The 20,039-nt window shown below is 43.3% G+C and overlaps 1 protein-coding gene and 1 long non-coding RNA gene across 2 annotated transcripts in view; one reads left to right on the top strand and one right to left on the bottom strand.

The window, feature by feature from the left end:
- LOC138681945 (uncharacterized) overlaps positions 1-3,761 on the bottom strand; it is a 180,627-nt gene extending 176,866 nt beyond the window's left edge. The window contains exon 1 of the long non-coding RNA XR_011322177.1: positions 3,597-3,761. This is a non-coding gene — a long non-coding RNA (uncharacterized lncRNA). The remainder of the gene's footprint in view (positions 1-3,596) is intronic.
- Positions 3,762-9,458: 5,697 nt separating this feature from the next.
- EGFL6 (EGF like domain multiple 6) overlaps positions 9,459-20,039 on the top strand; it is a 41,989-nt gene continuing 31,408 nt past the window's right edge. Inside the window, exons 1-3 of the mRNA XM_069770388.1 lie at positions 9,459-9,618; positions 15,333-15,445; positions 17,595-17,687. Of these exons, the coding sequence (XP_069626489.1) occupies positions 9,548-9,618; positions 15,333-15,445; positions 17,595-17,687 (277 nt within the window). The 5' untranslated portion in view covers positions 9,459-9,547. The remainder of the gene's footprint in view (positions 9,619-15,332; positions 15,446-17,594; positions 17,688-20,039) is intronic.

Raw genomic sequence — 20,039 nt, 5'->3', positions numbered from 1 at the left:
CTGTTACATGGGGGTCAGTCTTGTGCTTCTCCACTAAGCTAAGATTTTTGCACTGTTAATGAGCATGCCAGTACTGAGATGCTCAATGGGAACAAGCAAGGATGCATCCTGAGGATCCAAGTTAGCAGAAATCTACTGCTATTCTCCATCCAGTAATCTCAAAAGGCAGCAGCAAATTAGCAAAAGCTGAAAAGCAGCAGCTGTGGACCCAATGATAAATTCAGTCTTGCCCCATCTGGTTTAATCCCGACTTTTTTTCATTCTTTTGCCACATGCTGAACTGTTACATTTTGATGGTTCAAGTAAAAAGGACAAATTGTTAAAGTTTAAAGCTTCAAAGCACTGAATTACAGGACAGTCAATTAACATTTAACACTTACTGATATGATAAAATAAAGGTATACTTTACATAAGCTTTTCATTTTTTAAATGTAGTATTACTGAACAAACTTTAAAATCACCATTTTTTTTCTGTCAGAAATAAAATAAACTACCAAGACAAAGGTACCATGTTATTAGGCTACCATACAGAAAGTGTTATATAAAGAGGATCAACAGTGACTGAATTAGTTTTGTTACAGGCTAATGTAGTCAAGCAGCGGAAGATTTGTGCTTTAGTATGTAGGGAAATAATGAGGAAAAAAATGTCTAAATCTTTTTGGCAGGAGACCTGAAACTAAAGAAAATCATGTCAAAAGCCAGGAAGTTAAACTTACAAAATTCCTAAGTAAAAACCACACAGTGATCTCTTATTACATTCATTCACAGAGCTGTTGGAAACTTCAGCCCCCAATACGTACATGGCTTGTGTAGGTATCAATTAAAACAGGCCAGGTGGGAGACAAGGGCTCACAGGGGGGGCATTATGTATTGGATACTTGGTGTTGGGTTCTTCGCACGGGACTTGTGGCACTTTTCAGAGTTCAAGGTTTAATTTGAAAATGTAACCCCTTCCTTTCTATCAGAATGAATACTTGAAGTGTGGGGAAAAAAAGGGGCAAACCTAGCTCAGCTCTTCCACAGCCTCAGTAAGCCATCTTCCAGCCCACCCTTCCATTCCTTTGAGTATGAGTGCTACTGCCTCAGAGGAAAAAGCATAGTAAATCATGGTACAGCCAGAGCCACCTCAGTGCCTGTACTTCATGTACCTCCAGCATGCTGGGGAGACTTAATCTCCTCCCTGGCATGGGAGCTCCAGGGTCTGCGAGTCTACAGAGCAGTTCTGCAGTAACTTTCAGAGGGGAAGTAGCAAGTAGGAAAAGTAGGAAAAACCTAAGCAAACACAAATTTGGTGAATTTACCAGCACTTTGCAAAATATGCCATGAGGAGATGGAAGTGCATGAAGAGACTTGAGGTCTTAATTGCCTGGATGTATCAATCTGAAGAAATAATTTTTCCACCCATAATCTGGCTTCAAAGATTATAGAAAAGGAAACAGTCACGCGAGAGACACAAACTTTCTCATAATTACCATAACTACTTTACAGCATAGCTAACTTTTAAATCCTGGTGAAAAAATAGCAGGAATATTGACAGTCATGTAAGGGCCTCAAAAATAATTTCACTTGTTAAAAATGATCAGCTTTGGTTTTCCTTTTTTTTTTCCCTCCCTCTTTTTTGTGTTTTCTTTCTCTTTGCTGTCACTACCATTCACCTGGAGCCATTCAACATGAAAGCCAAGAGGGCAACACCTGCAAAAAAAAATGGCTCTTTATCCACGAGGAACCTGACCAGTTCCTGTCAAAAGCAGTCAGTAAGGGCCTTTGCAAACTTCTGCCAAAACAATTGAGTTGCCACTGTAAGTAGGTGTCATGGTTTCAGCCCAGCTGGTGACAAAGCACCACACAGCCGCTCACTCACTCCTCTCCCCCAGCCATGGTGGGATGAGGAGAAAATGTAAAGAAACGCTTGTGGGTCGAGACAAGGACAGGGAGGGATCACTCCCCACTTATGGGCACGGGCAAAAGACAGGCTCAACTGGGGGAAGGAATGAAATCAATTTCATTAACTGCCAATCAGATCAAAACAAGGATACTAGGAAGTCAAACCCAAACTTGAGAACACCTTCCCCCCATCGCTCCCTCCTGCCCACCTCAGCCCCACTCCTAGTTCTCTCTCCCTCCTCCCCCCGGCGGCGCAGGGGAACAGGGGCTGGGGTCAGTCCGTCATACCTGGTCTCTGCCGCTCCTTCCTCCTCAGGGGGAGGAGGACTCCGCAGTCGTTCCTGCTCCGCTGTGGGGTGTCTCCCACAGGAGACAGTCCTCCACCAACTTCTCCAGTGTGGGTCCCTCCCGCAGGCTGCAGTCCTTCAGTCCCAGCCTGCTCCACAGAGCGGCGGCCATCTTGGGGGGCCTCCGCTCCCCTCCAGGGGCTGGGGGGGACAGCCTGCCGCCTCACCGCGGGCTGCGGGGGCATCCCCTCCTGCCTTCCTCCCTGACCTCGGTACCCACAGAGGGGTTCCTCTCCCGTTCCAATCCCCCACTCCCTGCAGGTTTCCCCTCTTAAATCTGCTCTCCCACCCGTGTTTCCACTGTCCCTGAGGGGCTCGGCCTGGGCCAGAGGCGGGTCCGGCTTGGAGCCGGGGGAGCTTCCAGCAGCTTCTCTCAGGAGCCGGCCCTGCGGACCCTACCCCGTTACCAAAAAACCCCGCCACGCAAACCCAAAACAGTGAGAAACAGATGCTAACTTCCCACTAGTTTTTAATAAAGGAGAGCATGTGTGTTTCACTTGTGCCTTTAAAAATCACTTAATGGGCATTTTCAAAAAGTATGCTTGAAATTTGAACCCTAGGAAATCTTAGGTTCTTGAAGGCCGGAGATATCTTTCTGTAGAGATTCTGAAAATGGTTCTCTATGCCAGCTCAGTCCCAGTTTAATAGGAGTTGTCATTGATAATGATGATGATGACAGCTAATGATGATGAGTTATAAAAGAACAGTGACTTTCTTTAGTACCTCATCTGATCTCTACATCGGGGCTCAAACCCACTTAACCTTACTCATAGGAACTGTGCAAATGACCTAAAATGGAAGCACTCGTGATTACTGAGAGCAACATCTGATTCTTAAATTCATAACCATAAAGATTGTGACAAGTTTACTGTAAGGTTATTTCTGATTAAGCTAAAATCTATACACTAAAATTGCCTTAAAATATCTTTTTAATTTTGAAGGCAAAATATATATCATTTAGTTTAGCATTTTTATTGTAAATAATTGCAATCTTTATGACCTGTAAACCAAATGAGAATAAGTTTTTCCATTATGTGTTATTGACCAGGCAATTTTACTGGCAGTATTTTATGCATGACTGAAAGCAGCCTATTAAGCGTAGTGATGGTAATCATTTCATGTAACTGACAAGGGAAATATGGGGGGATTATTTTGTGTTAGTAAGAAACCTAGTTAATCTCAAAGCCCTATCTCCTTATGGGTTAAAACCGTCGTGCAGTATTTTTAATTATTATTTTATACATGTAATGCTTGCTTTAAATACAAAAGCAATTTCATACCCATGATAAAACAAGGATTTAATTTCATTGAGATAGAGGTCACTGAGTTGCAGGAGGTGCAATTTAAAATTCTGTGTTTTCTTACCTCCTCTTGCAAAGCCCAAGCCTTTAATGCAATCAGTTGCAAAGTGCTGCAACGTTGTAGCAAGAGCAGAAAGGGGCTTGCAGACTATGTCACATTTTCAGGCTTTTCACTTTGTCAGCATAAGCTCATTTTCATACGTATCTCAATGGAGGACATGATGGTACAGCCGTAGAGATAAAATACTCAAGTCAAGCAGACATAAACCTGATCAGAGGTTTTAATTTGAAATGTCAACAGCTCCATGCCAGTAGTCTGCTTACACACATGCAGTTTAGCACAAACACAGCACTGGGGGGCACAGGATTTAGTTTGCTGGGCAAGCTCACCACCAAGTTCTCCCCTGCCAGGAGAAAGACATCTTGTTCCCCTGCTCCTCCCTCCCACCTCCAACATGGATGCTGGCCCTGGTGCTCACTGGAGGTCTTACTAAACCAATTTATCTGACTAAAACTGCAGATTACCATTTTTTTTCCTTCTCTTTTTTTTTCTTTTGTTCTGGATACATTTTAGTGAGTTCCAGCATCATGTTAGCAGTCAGACAGGCAGCAGTGGGGGCCAGTGATGTTAGTGCGTGGCTAGGAGTCAGGCAAAGGAAAAAATGAGGGGTGTCAGCAGGACAGCCACCCCCCCCACCCCCCAAATTCAGAGCTGTTACGTCTGCTTACCCAATTTTGGAAAACTGCACCCTCAGTGAGCAAAGCAGTCCTGTCATGGGGCCTCACCTCAGTCCAGAGATGTCAAACATAGCTAAGTAAAACATAGCTAAGACCCAAAAACTAGGGGCAGCATCTCATGAAACAGTAACAAGACCTGCGTTCAATCTAGCAACAGGATTAATGACTGCCATCCCATTAATTTCCGATTTTGCATTCTAGACCTCAAGAAAATATATGGACAACAGGAGCCATGAGCTCTGCTTTGGGATCGGGATTATATGCAGTAAAAAAAGGGGTTTTCTAAAAGCTGAGAGAGATTCCTGTAAGACATGTTATATATGACTCGTGAAGCCCCCGGGGCCACTCTTATGTCAGCCTGGTATGAAACAGCCCCCGTGAGAGCTCAGGGCAAGATTGGGAGGGTGGTCCAAAAACTGCCCATTAGCTTTCACTCAGGACACAGCCATGACTACAACCTCTATAAATAGCTCCCTAATAAATCACAGGGAATGGAGGAGACCCAGGGCCAGTCCCGTTCCAGCGGGCATTGCTGTGAAATACTACTTAGCAGGGACCACCAGGGCTGACAGACCATGGGGAAGAAGATCATGCCAGCTTTTGGGAGCAGCCCAGAAATGCAGTGTGTTCCCCTGAGCCCTGCCGCAGGATTTTTCCTCTCATTTGTACAGGTGTGAATGAAGGGTTATTCCACTGAAATTTGCTACTATAAAATAAATACAGATTCACTTGTACAAAATGGCAGTATTGACAAAAATAAAAACATATTCTGCAGATGGCCAAGGAATATACAGAAGTTTGTACTAGGTAGTGCATTTCCAGAGGATTCCTGTCTCTTCTGGCTGAAATTATACGAGTGGCACCAAAACCTTACATATTTGCTACATATATGTAGGCTTACAGCATCCTATCGTTATTTTGGAATTGATTTTTAAAGAAAAACAGAGACATTATAACAGAGTATTACTTGTGTTTATGACTTTACTGACACTGATCAGTAGGCTGGGTCTCCTAATGAGTGAAAAGAAGCAAAACCTTTGTCAGGCAAGGAGTCCTTTATTAGAAAAAAAAAATCTCAGAAACTTTCCTTTTCAGATACCTTTCTTTTAAGTGATAAAGTTCTTTCACATCTTCTCTTTTCTTTCCAAAATTATTTTCTAGTGTTTTCTTCTGCTACACTTTTTTGTGTTGCTGCTCCCTGGAAACAAGGTGTTGTGATATCAGGGCTCTGCAGCTGTGCTAGTGATATGTGCTGCCATTTATACGTCTATTGCAAAAGAACATTTCTTCTTCATAACTGCCTTTTGGGAAAAATATATATGTCTTTTTAAATGTATTTGAAATATACAAGCTTAAAATCACACATTTTCCAAACAAATGTTAAAATAACTTAGTTTTTGCAATGAATTTGTTAACATTTTGCATAGTCATACAAATGTATGTTGAAATAACAGACTCCCTGTACCTCATTCTTCAGCTAGTGGTCCCCTTTAACACATTAACCCATCAAATGCTTCCTGGCCATGAGCCCGGTAAAAACTGGTATGTGTAAAGCATAGGCTTGGCATTTTGTGTGTCATTTACTCAGTGCAGCCTAGCTCTGTTTGCTGTGATAATCTCTCAGCATTACTGCTTCTTCTGCTTCACCTTCTGCCAGCAGTACTTTCCATACTCAGAGGAATATAGATTATATATATATAAATATATTCTATGTATAAATCTGTCACATCACGAAGTTAAGTGTGTTTTGCTTGTAACTGAAAAAAATTCGAAAGTCTAGGTGGAGCCTTTTTATCACCTCACACTTTTCTCTATTTCTACACACTAGAGATTAAAAGCATGTAGAGATTAGCAGTGTAGAAGGTCAACACTGGCAATAGTCGCTAGGGATAAGGTGGAGCGTGAAATCATAAATGTATTAATGGAAATCATGATTTACACACTGTGGCTCAGGTTGATTACAACAGGTGATTAAAACATTTGCATTCCTGTTATAACCAGGTCAGGCAAGTGTAATTTCAGACTTTTCCCAAAAACATAGGTAATAAAAGTATAGTTGGAGCCTTGACCTCTTCTGTGGCAAAGTTACGCATGTAACTTTTTGGATGGTTAAAGCAAAACCAAATTAAAATGGTGTGAGTAATATCTGTGTCCTGTTTCACTCTGTCCCATCTTTTCAAGGATGGATCGTGACCTGAGACGAGAATTTCTCCCCTTGGGAATCATACAGCAAAATGCTGTGTGACAGGGGATCTCAGGAAAGCTTGGTATCTTGCAGCCTAGAAAGGCTAAACAATGCAAATATTAATATCCTAGCAAACGTAGTTGTGCTCTATGAAATCCACTGCTCTTGTTTCTCTAATTATTGTTCTAAATGAAGGACAGCGTTTCAGGCAATCATTTTATTATCTATCCACAATTCACTCTTAAAAAAAAAAAGAAATATTTTTGAAGAAATATTTATGGCTCATAACAGACTACATGCACTACAATTCAGAACTGAATTCTCTTCTGACCTTGTCTTGAATACCGATCAATATTTTAAGGACAAGCCCAGCATCAAATGATACATTTGTATCTGTTGGAATAAATGTTTGTAATGAAAACGGTGTGTCTTTGAAAACAGACATAAGCAATTGGAATGCTTTCTACACAACACTGGTTTAACTAAAATGGAAAGAGTACTCCTCCCATACAGGAAGACAAGTCTAATGAAGAGAATTGGAGAGTCTCAAGGTACTACTGCATTTCAGAAAGACAGCAGAACAGCTGCAAACCGGCAATGGCTTTTGTGTCCAGCAGCCAGGGAAAAAAAAAGAAAAGCGTCTTTACCATCCTGTACAGCACATAATCAGCATTGCACATGTTTTTTTTAATAAGATGTCATTTGAATCCTGGGACTAAATTTGCCATCTTTTGGTACAGCTTTTGTACAGCTCCACTCTTTAAGATGACTTAAACTTATTTTGGGGTGATATCTGTAGTTTCAGGAGTTGAAAGAAATGAGTGGCAGATGACAGCCTGGCACACACTCAAAACCAAGAGTAGATGGACAACACAGGAAAACATCTGATTGTTTTAGGACCATTGGAAAAGTTATCTTATTCAAAATGTTTTGATACAACCATTGTGCTAACTCCTGGAAAACCTTTTTGCAGAGATTTTAGGCTGACCGAAATAGTTACTGCTGCTTCAGATACCTCTCTTAAGTGTAGATGTTGTTATTGCTCCAGAGAGGATTAAGCTGGAGTCACTAAAACAGTTCGCATCCCAGGTTTCCTGGATATTCCCATTTCCATGAGCAAAGATGACAGAAGAAAAAGCTGGCCAAAGACTTAAAACGCTGAATTCAATATGCCAGCCTACAAACGCTCTCCTGCAGCATTCCTCGCAATCCCTGGGGACGGCAGACAGCCAGCAGCACTGACTGTGTCAGCCATCCCAGCCTAACCTGCTGAGGCATGCTTGTTGACACCTGCTAAAGCGAGTGGGGTGACCCACAGCAAGTGACCTTGTGAGAGGCTCTCTTTTCTTTTCCTGCCTTTACCACAGACTTCCTGGGTGATCCCAGGTAAGTCACTTATTCCTCAGCTTTCCGTTCTCTCGGAAAAGGAAAACTAGTCCCTTCAAACCCCCAGCGATGTTCCAGGACTGACCTCACACTCACAAAGGTCTATGAGATGACTGACTGGGTGGTGTGATTCAAATGCAAACAGTCAAGAGCAATGAAAGCTTTCCCTATTTTATTTTGTGTTAGACACCTTATCACTGCAATCAGAGCTATTGTAGGTATTTCATAAGAAATTTACCCAGCAAACAATGTTGGTTGGTGGTAGTGGTGGGTACTTTCACTCCAGAATTGTCCTTGTAGGTCAGAATTCTCTCAACTTCAACATTCAAATTTGTTTCAACACTACTTTTATAAATGTTTCTGCTTTCTGAATCAACTTACTGATTGTGAATATTACATTGCACCTGGGATTTTTAAGTATGAATTACTACTTCCTTGTGATTACTTAGGTTGTAACCTTCCATCAAGCTGGCCTTTGTAACAGCTGCTCTTTACACTCCCTGGTCTAATTCTCGATGTGTCCAACGCCGAATGGGCTCAGAATCCAACATCCAGATACTTTTGATAAGAACACTAAATCTGACTCGATAGCTCCTGCTTTGCACCGGTGCTATGTTGTCTCTGCTGATTCTGGCTGCCCTCTCCATATGCTCAATACAGCGGGGTTGCTTCCAACAGGAACAATGCTCCAGAGCTTGGGATTGGGAAAATTGTGGAAACTGGGAACGGAGTCAATGCTTTTTGACACAATACCCTTTAGTATTTAGCATAAACAGTGTCTAGCAAGTAGGCTAGTGTGAGCATCGGCATAAAAACCAAACCAAACCAAACCAAACCCAAGATATACCCTCCTGCTGGGTGCTTTTATAGTAAGTACGAGGAAGGCATCAACACAGGCAGAACACAGCTTACCAGTATTGCACTGAAAATTTTTTCATTTGCTGGCAAACATCGGTCACATCTTTCCCAAGTGTCTCCATCACTGCAAGAAAAGATAAGAGTTCTTAATTAATCCTGGGGGAATGGGGAAAAGAAAACCCCTAATACGAAACCCAGCACCCCCCCCCCATGCAAGCATTGCCCCGTAGGATATGGGGGGGGGGGGGTCGGCTGCAACACCAAAAGCCGAAGGACCAGCTAGCGAGAAATGAACGCTGTGACCAAACCGCACCATCAGCTCCAGCAAGCTCTTAGCGCAGGGTCGGCTGCCTCGGCAGCTTCCCCGCGGTTCGGCCACGGAAGGTCCGGCCGCTGAGAGGCGAGTCCCGACGGTCTCTCAGGGGAAATGTCACCTCCCCGTGAGGGGAACCCACCGCAGAGGTGCCGCGGCCCCGCCTGCTCTCGGGACGGGGCTGCGGCCCGGGGGAGACCCGCAGCTCCCCGCCGGGCTCCCGTGGCTTGGCTTCTACCGTGGCTTTTTCACCGTGGCTCCAAACCCGCGGGCCGGCGTTTCCCGAGCTGCGGCCTGCCCTCCTCCCGGCCGCGGCGGCCCGCCGCCCGCCTTTCCCGCCCGCCGCCCCGCTCCCTGTGGGACGCCTGAGGCGAGCGCGGCCGGAGGCGGGCCCGCCCCGCCCCGCCCGGCTTATACAGCCCCCCGTCCCGCCGCCCGCCCGCTCTCCGATCCTCCCGCCGCCGCCGCCGCCGCCGCCGCCTCAGAGCCGCGGGGCCGGAGCCGGGACCGGGGGCCGGCTCCCCGCGGCCGGGCGATGGTGCCGGCGCCCGGGGGAGCGCTGCTGGCCGCCCTCCTGGCCGCCGCCGGGCTGGCCGCCGCGGGCAGGTGAGCGGGGACGGCGGCGGTCGGGAACCGGGGCCGGGCTCCGCGGGTGTGAGGGAGTCTGTCGTCCACCCGTGTCCGAGGGGCTCGCCCCGGCGGCGGCGGGGCCGTGGGGTACAGCCCGGGCCGCTGCCTGCGGCGCCGAAGGGGGAGCGGGTTCCGCGGCGCCCCGGCTCTGTGGTGCTGAACGCCGGTCGGCGAAGGGGTAAGGAAGGGTTTCGGGCTGGCCCCGGGTGCCGCTTCTCTGGCAGCGGTCGCACCAAAGCCCCGGGGCTTTTTATTTTCCCTCTGGTAAAAAAAAAAAAAAAAAAAAAAAAAAAAGGTAATTTCAGGCGCTGGTGAAGATCCAAACGATGAGGGCAGCCGCACCACGTACGGAAAGGTGCGAGCTGCTCTCGTCCTCGGTTTGCTCGCGCGAACGGATGCTTTAAAACCAGCTTCTGCAGAGACAGGTACACCCCAGAAACAGAATGAGATTTTGAGAGGGGATAAATAAAGCTGTTTGCTCCAGATGAAGCCCTTCCAGCGTTCCCCCTCCCGGTTCTCCAGAAGCGAAGAAAAGGCCACAAGTGCTGTGGCAAGAGAGCAGCTAGTAAAAGGAGAATTCACAGCAGCTGGAGATGAAGCCTGCGAGATGTTGTGTGGTTTATTTGTTTAGGATCAGCTTTGCAAATGGGAATGTTTATGATCAACAAGTGGCAGTGTGTTGTTCCAGCACATGCAGGGCTATCAAGTGGTCAGCTCCTCAGGAACTGGAAGTTTATGAACTCCAGACCTGCTCTTACGGAAAGCACATTTGCTCTCAAAGCAGATCTCTGTTTAAATACTTGTGTTATTTCTTGATGTTGCGTATTTGCATTTCAAACACTTCGAAAGGTGTCAGACCGTAAAAGAAGAGCTTTATCTCCTTCCAGACCAAAGTATGGCCTGGAGTTAGCTGAAGCCAAGAGTGATACGTTCAGTAAAAGTGATGTTATTTCACAGTAAGTAGGGAAACATATGGGAAAGCTACAACTGCCGTAAGACTGATTGCTTTATAGCATGTCTTGTCCAAGTTGATGTTGGATGATGGTGGTGGCATCTCTCTTTCCCACCAAGATTGTCACTCTGCCTTTTCCATTGGGAGGAAGGGGAAAGAAGACATTTTCAAACATCTTGATGGAAGTCGTGGATGACAAGGGATCCTAATTTAAGAGGACAAAGAAATCCTATCTGCTCTGAATAGCTAGGAAGGAGGAACAGGAAACAGTAAAAATTAGAATCAGTTTTGAAAGACTGAATTAATTATGATTGGTTTTGTCTCTCAGAAGTGTAGCTTTCATACCTGGACTTTTAACTTTTCTGCTCTGAGCACTTTCTTTAAGGAGTTCCGTGGGCACGTGAAGCCTGACAGAAGAAACTTCTGCAAGCCCAAGCTAAACTTCATTTGGTGTTTTGGGAGGGACTCACAGTGAAGCAGGACCGTTGTCATGTCAAGTGCCTGAAACTGGCTGATGGGATATCTAAGACACAGTTATTAGAAGATAATAGGTGACACTTTTTTTGGTTTTATTTGATATGACTACAGGTGAACTTTTTTCTAGAAGGAAGTCACCCTTCAAATAAAACTGTGTAAAAAAAACCCAAACAAAACCAAAAAAACCAACCAACCAACACAACAAAACCCCCTATGCCTTCATTTGGCAAAGTGCTCCAATGTATCTCTGCATGACATACACTCCCAATAGAGTTTTTAGAAATTTCTTTCAAATTGCTAAGTGGATAATATCCTGTCTTTGAAATCTTTTGGAAGCTGCTAATAATATAATTGAGACCTTCCCCTGGACCACCCCCAGCAGCAGGCAGCTATTGTGTGCGCAAGAGCTGACCAAAAGTGTCCTGTAGAGATCCTATGGAAACAGTGCACTAAATGTATTCAGCAGCTGTGCCTTGAAGCAAAAAAAAAAAAAAAAAGTAGGTAAAAGCTCATAAATGTTCCTTCCCACAGCAAACTTTAGTAATAAAGACAGAATATTGATAGGACCTGAAAACAAAGAACTGTGTTAACTTAAACCATACCAGACTTTGTTATCTACCTAGCTGGTTAAATCAGGTTTTTGAAGACTTGTTCGCTCATCTGCTGCAGCTGCTACTGTCACATAACTCTTCAGGCAGGTCTTACGCCACTCATGATCACTGGTCAGGAGAACACGACAAGTAACTTTTTTCACTGTTGGGATTTTTACTTCTTTTTATCTTAGCTGTTACTGGTAAAATAGCTGCTAGTGAGGATTACAGTCCAGCACAGCTATCAGCCCAGTTATTATATTCAAAAGTTTTGACTGCCCATTGGTATAGAGACATTTTTAGTAGCTTGGATTTGGCCTAGGTCATAAACTAATTTTGAGAAAATGATGCAATGTAAAACTGTTTTCTTATTTTGTAGAATGAAACAACAAAGCGGGGGTAAGGGGTGGCAGGGACAGTCTGTTGGACAAGCAAGCCCCAACATTCAGGTGTGCTTTATTCCCGCTTTTTCACCCGTTATTGTACTTGTAATATTTTCCTTTGCAGTTGTTTGTGCATTTAAGCTATTTGGCATATCAATCCTACCCTATCAATCAACTTTGCTCTGCTGAAAGATCTACCTAGCCAATTGATCAATGGAGCAGGTGAACTTTCTGAACATGTTCTATTGTAAATACATGTTTTCTTTTTTAAATATCAAATTGAGTAAATCACTGCAAGAAGTCAAAGGTACTGTGTAGTAGTTTAAGGTCTGTCCTCCCATCACACACCAGATTTATTCTGTCTGCTGCTCACGCCACTGTAGGTATAAAGTTTTATACTTACCTGGTCCTGGCAGTACCTGAATGCTTTGCTCTGAATTGGTCCAACTTCTTTTGGGACAGGATTCGTAATCTTCATATTATGCCAGAGAGGAACAATTTTTTTCAGCAGCAGCTGAATGAGTGGGACGTCACTTCATTCAGGCCTATGTTTGTATCATTACAGGCGACATTAGATCTTTCTCAGTTTGTGAAAGAGACTGTGTATCTTAAAATTAGGTGGGAGTTGTTCCCCTGGTTCTTCAATGCTCTTCAAGACTCTCACCCCTCTTGTGGCTGTGTTCATACTCTTGTATCCCCCCCAGAAGATTAATGGACAGCAGCACAAGAGCAGATGGATATAAATTGGCCTTTCTCTTAAAAAGCTCTTCTTTCTCTCTTTTGGAGCTGCCTGACATGTAGAAGGAAGCAATCGGCTCCCCTCTCAGCTTTTGGTTTGTTCAACTGAAGCCAAGTTCTTCTCTGTAAAATAGGTCATTCTTCATAACTTTCATCATCATATATACCATATATAATTCACATTTCTCCACCATGGATGTTAACTGTGCCCAAAACAACCTGATACAGCAGCAGTAAAGCTTCCCTGAAATTTTAACTGAAACACCTGAGGGTCCTACTTACTTTATGATGGTGCTATTGGCTCACAGCGATCCTGTGACAGCTAATAACGGCCAGCTCGCTCTTTCTGTCACCTCAGCTAAGGAGGCCTTGGCTTACTGTAGAAGTTCTTGTTATTCATCTTCAAGGTTCTTCGCTAAATGCCATCCTACTGGTTTCAGCAATGTCATGGCCGCATAACATTCATTACTTCTCTCCTACCTGGGCACCCTGGACGGCTCAGTCTGCCACTTGTTACCATTAGCACCAGTGCTGTAAGCTGCTGACTCTCGGAGGACAGAGTTCTTTTTGCTAGAAATGCGAAGACCACTCTTGCCACTGACCTGCACAGCGATCTGACCTGCACAGTCTACCTTTTCTTGCCTTTCTTCTTCAGTCACATATTTAGGCTGCAGGTTCTTCAAGGCCAGGTATTGTTTGCACACTGAGCAGATAGTGATAAGCACAGCAGGCTTCTAGGTACTCCCTGTGAAATCCTACATGAATTTCATATAGGGGGGGATCGGAAGCGTCCTGTGCCTCCAGTCTGCATTACTTGTCCCGCAACATCCAGGAGGGTCCATGTGACATTCTTCCAGAAAGGATCTGCCTGCCTGAAAGGATCTCCTCTTTTTAAATTTCTTTCTTTTGCACAAAACGATGAACTCCTGACAGCAATAGCTGAGCTGATGGCTCGTGGTTCTTCATGGGTCGGAGGGACTAACCTGGCAAAACTGGTTTTCCTCCTGGATTTTGGGATCCAGGTGGGCTGTCAATGATCGAGTTGACTTTCTCACTGCCAAAGGTAGGCTTTAACTTGATGCTCATTGTCGAAGTCAGAACAAGTGAAAGACCTTGTCCGGGGCAGTATCTATAAAGTTCAGCTGTGTTCATTTTAATTGGAGTTTTATGGAACATTTCCCAGTTTTAAGACAAGTTTGTACTGAAATCTTGTAAGATATCATATACTTTGTAAAGACACTTTCATTTGATTTTGAAGTGAATTATTAAATAAAACATTACTGAATGAGTTTGTCTTCCTGTGAAAATAAGCACCTTTTGGAAAGTAATGAGATCCTGCTTCCTCCAAGCTTTAGGCATTTTAACCTTCCAGGGGAGTCATAGCACTATCCAGCTGCATTCAAGGGAATTTTCTGGGATGTAAACAGAATATACGTTTACTATCCAGGTGAATTCAAGGGCACTTTCTAGCATGCGAGCAGAACATTATGTGCAAAGCACTGCTGTAAGGTGATAAAGCAATGCCTTTATTGTGCATCAGACTAAAAAATGCCAAAGTTCCTTTTCCGTTTTTTTTCCCCACCATGGGGATGTTTGTTGCTGCATATACCCCAAATCCCTGACTATGAAGCTTTCGCAGATAAGGTATTTTCTGTGTGAGAAACACCACTTTGGGCTCTTTGAAGAAAGTGAATTTTAAATTATGGCCTGGAAAAAGCAGTGGGAACAGAGCATTTTGGATAAAGAAGAGAATTTCATAAAGGGGACAGGCATGTGGTAATGGAGAACTTAAGTTTAACAGCAAGTGGAGGGAGAAGAGAACTGGAGTCACAGCACCTGGTGCAGCATAGAGTAGGTCTAAAAGACTTATACAGTTGTAGATTTCCATCAGATTTATAATTTTGGCTACTAATGTTGCAGGTTTTCCAACTCTTGCACCTGTTGATCTGCACAGTGACTTTGAACCCTCTGGGCTTATTGGCAGATTAAATGAATGTTAATTTGTATGGTCAGGGAGTCCTGTGCAACCAGAATGCACAGGACTGCACTTAATCAATTTGCACGCATGCAGTGGCTATGAACCTGCAAGTCAGTAGCTTTTATGGGGCTGACTGATGTTCAGAAAGCTGCTTTTCTGTAGAATCAGTATTTCATCATCCAAAGCAATAGCGCTGTCAGGTATGGCATCGTATATTTGATCCAAATTTCTTCACATGACGCAAGCTAAAGCAGCCCCATTGACTTCACTGATACTAAAAATGACTCATTCTAGCAGGGGACCTGGCTGTGTTCTTTGCCTTTCCCATGTTTCTCATTAGAAAGGATTTAAGTTGCACAGTTAATTTATTGCAGGTGGAATGTTCCCATCTCCCTTGTTTCTACAACTAAATGCAACTTTGCATTCCTGTCCAGGAACACTGCCCTAGGTTTGGTGAAATGAAAATGCCTGATGGTGGATAAAACATAAGGGAAATGTAGAAAGGAGTATACGGAGCAATGGATTAAAGTACTTACGCCTGCTGCAGCTAGTGTTTATCCTTCCTTACGCAGCTCAAGAGCTCGTGGGCAGCTGGTGGCTGTGAGCCAGCCTGGGGTGTGTCGCTATGGTTCTAGGTTGGATTGCTGTTATGGCTGGAAAAAGAACAACAAGGGCCACTGCGAAGGTAACATTAACACTTTATGCTTGTTTCCTCTCCACGGCGGTGTACTTGGTACTAATAAAGGGATTTCGTATGTCTGCCAGAAGTTACAGAAAGGAACCTTCTGAGGAGTGAAATCTCTTAACTCTGTGAGAGAGTGAATAAAACATGTTTGAGAGACCACCTCCTCAAAAAAGCAGAGCTTTAGGTAAATAACACCAAACCACAAAATACATATTCAAAAATTTGTAGGTCCAGAAGGGACCATCTGTTCTAACCTCCAGCACAGCCCTGGTCAGTGCCTATACTGTTACAGCTGTCAAGTAAGTGCCAAAAATGCAGTGTTTTCTAATGCTATATATGGACCCCTAAAATGGTTTTCTATCAGTTGGTATCCTTTATCTTCAGAGTACACAGACTCTGAGAACCAGGAGGTTTTAACTTTCTAAAAATATAAATAAACCCCAAGCAATAAGTGCACCTGGCTTGAGCTTGGGTAGCCAGCCAGCATTCTAGTCTGTGGATCGTTTGCTTAATGAAGTCTCGATGACTCTTAAGACATTTCGAATTTGTAAAAGGTTTACAGATCCCAAGGAGAAGGTGATGTGGAATCTCTCTCTAGTTGTACTTGGGCAAAACACAACAAAATCATAAAATACATGTTTTAGGAATCTTTCAGATATTGCACCTGTTGTCCCAGAGAGTTTGGCATTGTATATGTGTTGAATTTGATTAGAGGCTTAGGGTTATTCATTGCTGAAAATCAATATACTGGTATCTAAAAGGGTAAGATGCCAAAATATCTCTGCTCTGTATATATAGCATGTCAGTTTAAAAAAGGAAAAAGTGATGAATACCATTATTAATATTTCTGCATTGCTTAATAGCACCTTAGTTTTGAAGCAAATGAACACCTGGGGGGACAACTGGCAAACGTAACTTTGATCAGCCAGTGGAGTAGGTTGTCTTCTTTTAAAGCAAGAGGTTGCTTTCATACTAAAACACAGTTTTCATAAACTTTTAAGATTCTTCTTTGGCACATTACATAAGCCAACTATGATGTAATTCTGCACTGTAAATCCAGACACAGTGGTGTTCTCTGCTTCAGTGCTGAAACTGAACTGGTCTTGCAGTATGCCATGTTGCATTCAGGGTTAGAGGTAGTGTAGAAAAATGCCTTATTCTGCAGAGTTAGAGGATCAGCATGTCTGAATGAATCTTTAAATGTAGGGAAGATACTTGAATTCAGAAGTACGAATTTTAATTATGAATTTTACTATATAGTAACTAACACTGTGACTTTCCTATTTCCTACAGTTTGCCTAGCAGCTTAATTACACAAGGTAGCGAGATGCACATTCTGGTGCATACTCTTTCGCTGTTTTTCCAGAGCTAGTACTGATTTAAATGCATGTTTGGTTTGCTTTTTCCTGAATAACCCTCATGTTGAGAATCACATTGACTTTAGGAGCCTTAAGCCTTATAAAAGTCAGCATTTATTTTCTGACTAATGATCCAGAGGGCTGAGAGTTAGAAAATTTTTACTTTTTAATGCATCCAGGCTAAGCATAGGCCTCTCAAATAATTGTAAACCTGATGCAATCATACTTATTGGGATGTGTGGTAAGGATAGTTGCCTGATCGTTTGATAGACGTGCTCTGAATGTTCCATCACGGGATGGACACGTTCCTCAGCTGTAACTGAGGAGATCCAAGACTGGAAAACTGCTGTAGGGTAATGTGTCTCCTTTGGTTTCAGAAGAGTGCTGCTACCTCTTTCCTACTCCAGATGCCAAGCATAGCAAGTCAAGCTGCTGGCTAGCTGCTTTTCACACAGGCTACTTAAAAACAGGAAAAAGGCAAGAGTACAAAACTAAATGTGAATCATAAGCATGGCAGAAAAAGCATAAGGGAGAGAGCTAAAAGGAGTCCCCTCTTTTCCAGGTCTTTACAAATCTGGAAAAGCATGCACTCGTGTAATCCATGCTAGTGTCACTTTTCTCAAGCAGAAATCAAGTGCTGATCAGTAGCTACCATGCCCGAACTAGAGGGAAAAGTATGGAGGACGTTGAACTTGTGCAATAAGTTCTTAGGCAACTAAGTAGGGCAAAAGTTCTCAGAGTATTTCTAACTTTTTCTTTTTCTCTCTCCTTTCTCTGCCTGACTCCGCCAGCTGTCTGTGGACATGGCTGCAAGTATGGCGAGTGCATGGGACCAAACAAATGCAAATGTTTCCCTGGATTTACAGGGAAAACCTGTAATCAAGGTTTGTGCACATGGTGATATTACTCCAGAAAGCAGACTGTTCGTGTTCTGTCTCCTTATCTCGTACTATGTGTCATCTTGCAAAATAGTAAACCAAGGTATTTTCTTGTTTACTTAGAAGAGCTTAGAGTTGAAGGCTCTTGTATCGCCAGCATCCCAGGCAAGCTCTAAGCCTCCTTCAGCACACAGAAGTTTGAACTTATATCATGTATCTATCTCCTGCGGGCCGATGACAAGGGCAAACTGTCATATTTATAGTCAGAAGATTAAGGCATGGAGACATTATATAGGAAATTATTAGAAGAGACAGGAGTCAGATCCAGAACCCATGTTATTTTCTTAACTAGCAACCCATGTTAATTTCTTAACTAACCTTTTCATCAGAAAGACATGTAACTATGTGCTAGACATGTAATTTCTCAAGCTGCCTGGGCCAATGCCATCTGTTTGCATATGCTGATTGGTATTTCTGAGAACCAGAATTGGGGGTCTTTAGAATCGCATATTCAGAAACATTGAATGCGCCACTTTGCCTTCATAAACTTGCAGTTAGACATGGAAATATTTCAGCTAACACATTGGTGAGAACTGAGCGTTTTTTCTCTGTTCTGATATATGAGACCCTTGTGTTGGATCAGATGAAAGGAGCAGGTCACTGTGCGTGGAGAGAGGCAATCCTACTGCAGTGCAGATGAGTGAACTGCAGGTGCTGTGAGAGAAGCATGATATAAAGGCCACACAAATGGACGGGTCTATCCTTGCTACCTTCCTAAGCACCTGCAGCCTTTGCTGGAAAACATTGCATTGACATACTAAAGACACATTTTTCAGAGTCAAAACAACCCATTTATTACACAATATCTTTCAAACAGTATACTATAAAGCTATACTGTTAAGTATTTTGGAAAACTCCATCTTCTATGCTTTTGATGTCGCTCACAGGGAAAGAAGTCAATTCCTCAGTAGCACTAAGAGAGGAAAGTGAAACAACAGCCCTGGTTGTGTGTAATAGATACGTAGGTACCTCTTACAACTTCAGCCTCTAAATCCAGAAGTTTAACCTCAAAGATTATTTCACAGCTTAAATGTTACCAAAAGGCAACAGAGAAGCCCTCAGCTTTTAGGTGTTTTCTGTGCAGTAACTCCTGATGCATTTGATATGCCCTCCGTAGGCAAGTAGATCAGTTCTGCACACTTGCAGTAGATTCAGAGTTTGAGGTTTGGTGGAAGCACTGCACAGAACTACACGTGCAAATTGGCTGTTAGTTCCCTGGGCTGTTCTACCTTCTGAAGCATGGCCAGGAATTTTTTAGTAAAGTGGTGGCTAGCACAGGCCAGAAATGTCCCAGAGCTATTTCAATAGTATAGCCATATAGGTGGTCATGTTCCAGCAGCCAGGAATACTCAGAGCCATTTTTAATTTACTGGCAGATGTAGCCTTGCTCTGTCCTTAGAGCAGAATACCCTGCTGAGCAAGCTCAACATGAGCTAACTGAAGTAACAGGGATAAGAGGACTGCCTTAGTCTGCCACCAAGTCTGAGCTAAATTAGCCTTATCTCCGTAGGTTCTCTTTTAGAGCTGTATATGCTATCTGTGCATTACTGTGCAAGATAGGTGCAGCTAAGCACTTTTGAAAATGTATGGTCTAAGTGGAATAACTTTTGTTCCCTAGTTTGCTCTCTTGTTTCTTTAAGAGAGTCTTGGTTATTTAGTGGAGCCACAGTAGCACAAAAATCCAATGTGATTTGCAAGCTGATAGGTTGTCCTTTTTCAAACAGACTCTATGTTTAAATAATAGAATGCAACCCTCTTTTTCTTCGCTGGACTGAGCTGTAACAAACACTTCTGCACATGTATAACCCCCACAAAGTTTATGCTTTTTCTGTGGTCTGCAGGGCGCATAGACATGAGAACCGATGCTTCTCCCATTAGAAGTGGGGCTGCACAAGCTCAGTACTTGCTTGGAGAGTTGCGTCTTTATTGAAATTATATTATTGGTCACATGTGCCGTTAAACACACATTGAATGGGCTGCATGTGCTGGTGCATTCTGTTAATGAGTTCTGTCTGTTTACTAATCAGGTTTCAAAATACAAGCAGTAGGGGTGTCAGTTCACAGAAGTCACAAGCACAGATGATGTCCCCTTGTCATAGGACCAATACTGTTGTCAGCATTGCTTTGCCTATGCCACGCAAATTAAATTTTTTAAGATTCTAGTTTTCTCCCTGTGAAGGATAGCTATTGGGAATTTGAAATTAATTTAGTTTCTGCAAAGCCTTTTAAATCCTGGATTTTGAGAAGGATTTAGGGTGCTTTTATTCTCAGGATTTTGAGATTTTTGAGGCTTGTCCT

This window comes from Haliaeetus albicilla, chromosome 25 (genome assembly GCF_947461875.1).
Source record: "Haliaeetus albicilla chromosome 25, bHalAlb1.1, whole genome shotgun sequence".
NCBI lineage: Eukaryota > Metazoa > Chordata > Aves > Accipitriformes > Accipitridae > Haliaeetus > Haliaeetus albicilla.
The sequence above is the reverse complement of the archived record's forward strand: the minus strand, read 5'-3'. Positions and strand labels throughout refer to the sequence as shown.